Source organism: Cyprinodon variegatus, unplaced genomic scaffold (assembly GCF_000732505.1).
Source record: "Cyprinodon variegatus isolate N-32 unplaced genomic scaffold, C_variegatus-1.0 Scaffold728, whole genome shotgun sequence".
NCBI lineage: Eukaryota > Metazoa > Chordata > Actinopteri > Cyprinodontiformes > Cyprinodontidae > Cyprinodon > Cyprinodon variegatus.
In genome coordinates, this window is record NW_015151181.1 from 215,299 (window position 1) to 218,247 (window position 2,949).

The 2,949-nt window shown below is 34.3% G+C and overlaps 2 protein-coding genes across 3 annotated transcripts in view; one reads left to right on the top strand and one right to left on the bottom strand.

Annotated features, from left to right (window-relative positions):
• The first annotated feature begins 1,376 nt into the window (after window positions 1-1,376).
• LOC107097842 (protein FAM180A-like) lies at window positions 1,377-2,163 on the top strand. Its single transcript, XM_015395157.1, has 3 exons — window positions 1,377-1,490; window positions 1,628-1,701; window positions 1,785-2,163. Exons 1-3 carry the CDS (start codon window positions 1,436-1,438, stop codon window positions 2,130-2,132), a joined length of 477 nt encoding a protein of 158 aa, XP_015250643.1. The 5' UTR covers window positions 1,377-1,435; the 3' UTR covers window positions 2,133-2,163.
• Window positions 2,164-2,262: 99 nt separating this feature from the next.
• The window catches only part of ddb2 (damage-specific DNA binding protein 2), a 9,902-nt gene continuing 9,215 nt past the window's right edge, over window positions 2,263-2,949 (bottom strand). The window contains exon 10 of one of the 2 annotated variants that reach the window (XM_015395156.1): window positions 2,263-2,650. In XM_015395156.1, coding sequence (XP_015250642.1) covers window positions 2,418-2,650 — 233 coding nt within the window. In that variant the 3' untranslated portion in view covers window positions 2,263-2,417. The remainder of the gene's footprint in view (window positions 2,651-2,949) is intronic. The other variant, XM_015395155.1, reaches the window with a different exon arrangement.

Below are 2,949 nucleotides of genomic sequence, written 5' to 3' on the forward strand. Positions count from 1 at the left end.
TATATATATATATATATATATACATACATATATATTTATATATACATAGTTTAAATGTTTTATTCTATTTTATGAACCTAAAATCAGTAGTCCTGCATACATTTATTCTGTATTCTAAATCAGTTTTGAGGAGTTATAGCTGTTTTTATTTCTTTTTATATTTGTATTTTTCATTGTAGAATGCTTACTGTTGTGTTTTTTTTTTTTTAGGTAGACAATTTTAAGATCTGTCCAGGGACAACAGATGAAAAATAGCCTTTTGCAGGAATGCTTGTAATGTACACTATCCCTGTCAAATAAATAAATAAATAAATTTTAAATCAATTTTTAAATATTTAAGTAATGTATTGAGTATTACAGAAATTAGATCAAGTTTAAGAGTATCCAAACATTCATTTAACTGTTTCAGTATTCCCTTTGGCTAAATATTTCTTATAATAATAAAATAAATAATATTTTAACTAGAATTACTGCTAGATCCTGTATAACAGTTAGGACTATTGTGTACAGATGAAGCTTCTCTATGCGGCCCAAACACGACTATGAGATCATAAAATTAAATTTAAAAAAAAGAATAAAATCTTTCCAACAAACAGATAAAACAATAATAATAGTATTATCTATTTACTAACATATAACAAATGATAAATAATACATATTACTTATTTATAGCTCTTTATTTTTATGCATTTTTCCAAAATATAATACGAACTGTAATATAATGTATGGTATTATGTGCTACATGCCAATTCAAAGTAGAATATGAATGTGAAATGGGAGAAATATCATAAATGCTTTTCACATTTGCATAAAATGTAAATTATACATATATTTCTGTCCAGAGTAAACAGCCTGTTCACAGTCTGGATCCAAATTTCTGTCTTAAAGCAGCAGCTTTGTGAAAGATAATAGCATGATACTGCTAAACATGTAGAATGACTACAGAGAAGGGATGGTCAAACTGAGGGCTCCTACTCAAAGTAATCTCTCCACTCATATTTTAGGATGTGTGTTTTTTAACCTAAGACAGACAACAAAAATTCAGATTTTCCTTGCCTTGCTGTAATTGGTATTCAAATACAATATTTAATTTAGTTAAGTTCTTCTGTTTCATCTATTTTAGACAGATGACACCTTTTGTTGCATAAATATAGATGTGACATAAAGTCCAAATCTTTGTCTCTGAGATGAATTTGTTTTACCTTTTTTTGCAATTGATCATGGAAATATATTTCCCTGTGTGAGTCCTGCAAGGAAAAAAAATTATAAATTACAAAAACATCCACAGTAAAGACTGCAGCAGAGGCCATTCGCTCCTTTTTCTCTTTTTTTCCCCAAGCTGGAAAAATTTCTGGTATTCGGTAAACTATTCCTCCTTCCAAGTGCGCAGAAGCAGGATGTTGATTTCCCTCTTTTTGATCGAAACTACAGAAGCATGAGCACAAAACTAAAACTTATTCTTTGGCTTTGGCTATATCAAGTGCTTCATGGTAAGTAAAAAATAAACACTCTGGTAGTTTAAATGCTGTGATATTAAGGCGGTTCATAGATTGAAGTTGCTTTCAGGAAATCAGCTTAGTTTTCTGCAGTGAATTCTTTGAAATTAATAAAAGTTTATCCTTTTCAGATGTGGCAGGAGGCTCAGGTCCAGATCCTGCAACAGATGCATCGTCTCTCTCTGATGCAAACTTGATGTTTGAGGTAACTTTAGTTCTTACTTTATTCTCTATTGTTAAATTATTCATGCCATTTCCCTCCATGGACAAAACGTATTCTGTATCCAGTTTTTGCTGAGTGGAGTGGAGATAAACCAGGACAATAACGTTTTCCTGCTGGATGAGGAACTGGCATCGATGAGGAAAGGGAGGGAGTTCCTGTCTCGGATCAACGATGACATTCCGTTAAGTCCAAGAACAATGCAAGCCATGGTTCAGACAATGAAGATTGATCAGAAGACGACTCTAAATGTGGATAAGTTTGAGAGGCTGGTTCTGTGCATGGTTTACTCTGCACTGCAGGCCAGAGTCCAGCCAAGCCAAGAGGAGCGACAGGCCTGGAGTGGAGTTCTCCTCCAGCTAGGAAACATCACCACCCACGAGTTACGAGGAAGTTTTCTCTATAATTATTCATAGAGAAACCGTAAAAGGTGTGCGCTTTTATTTTGAAGGCTTGAATCTTTGAATGTTGCATGCAATTATTTTTTCCCCCAAAGAAATAACCAACAATGTATGATATATTGCAGAATACATTTATTGTTTTACAGTAGAAAAAAGTGCTAGGAAATGTTTTGTAAATAGAAAATGGTCATATAAAAAAACTAACAAACATTTTTTAAACATTTGAACAATCTTTAACCATAGAAACATAAACTGTAACATATTAATGTACAAAACAAGCTGTTCTGGCTCTCTGAGGGTTTACTTCTTTCTCATCCGCCCAGTTTTGGTTTTGGTTTCCGTTTCTTCCAGAGAAGCGAGCTTTTTCTTCAGCTTGGTGTCCCCGGCTTTACCCCTCCGCTCTCTGCTGGAGCGCTGCTGCTGACTCCTCCGCTGACCTCTTAACCCCTCCTCTGAAGCTGAGCTTTCCTCAAGATGTTTATGTCGGCCACTGATCAACGACTCGTCACTGTCCCAGATCAGAAGTGTTAAACCTGAGAGCAAACATTTCATTGTTGAAGAAAGTATTCATCCATTTAACCTATTTGATGTGTATTAATGCTACGCTATATAAGCTAGAACTATTTTCCACCTTTATTATTAATGCATCATAACAAACAGCCTCCAGAAGCCACCTAAGTAGAGCATTAATTGGCCAAGCAGCAGAGATATGCAAACTCTGGAGGACCTGCAGAGATCCACGGCTGTTAGAAAAACCTGTCAGACAATATCAGTTCTTCCCTCACTGCAAAAACAATCTAAAATGAGTAAAACATGTCTTAAAATAAGTATA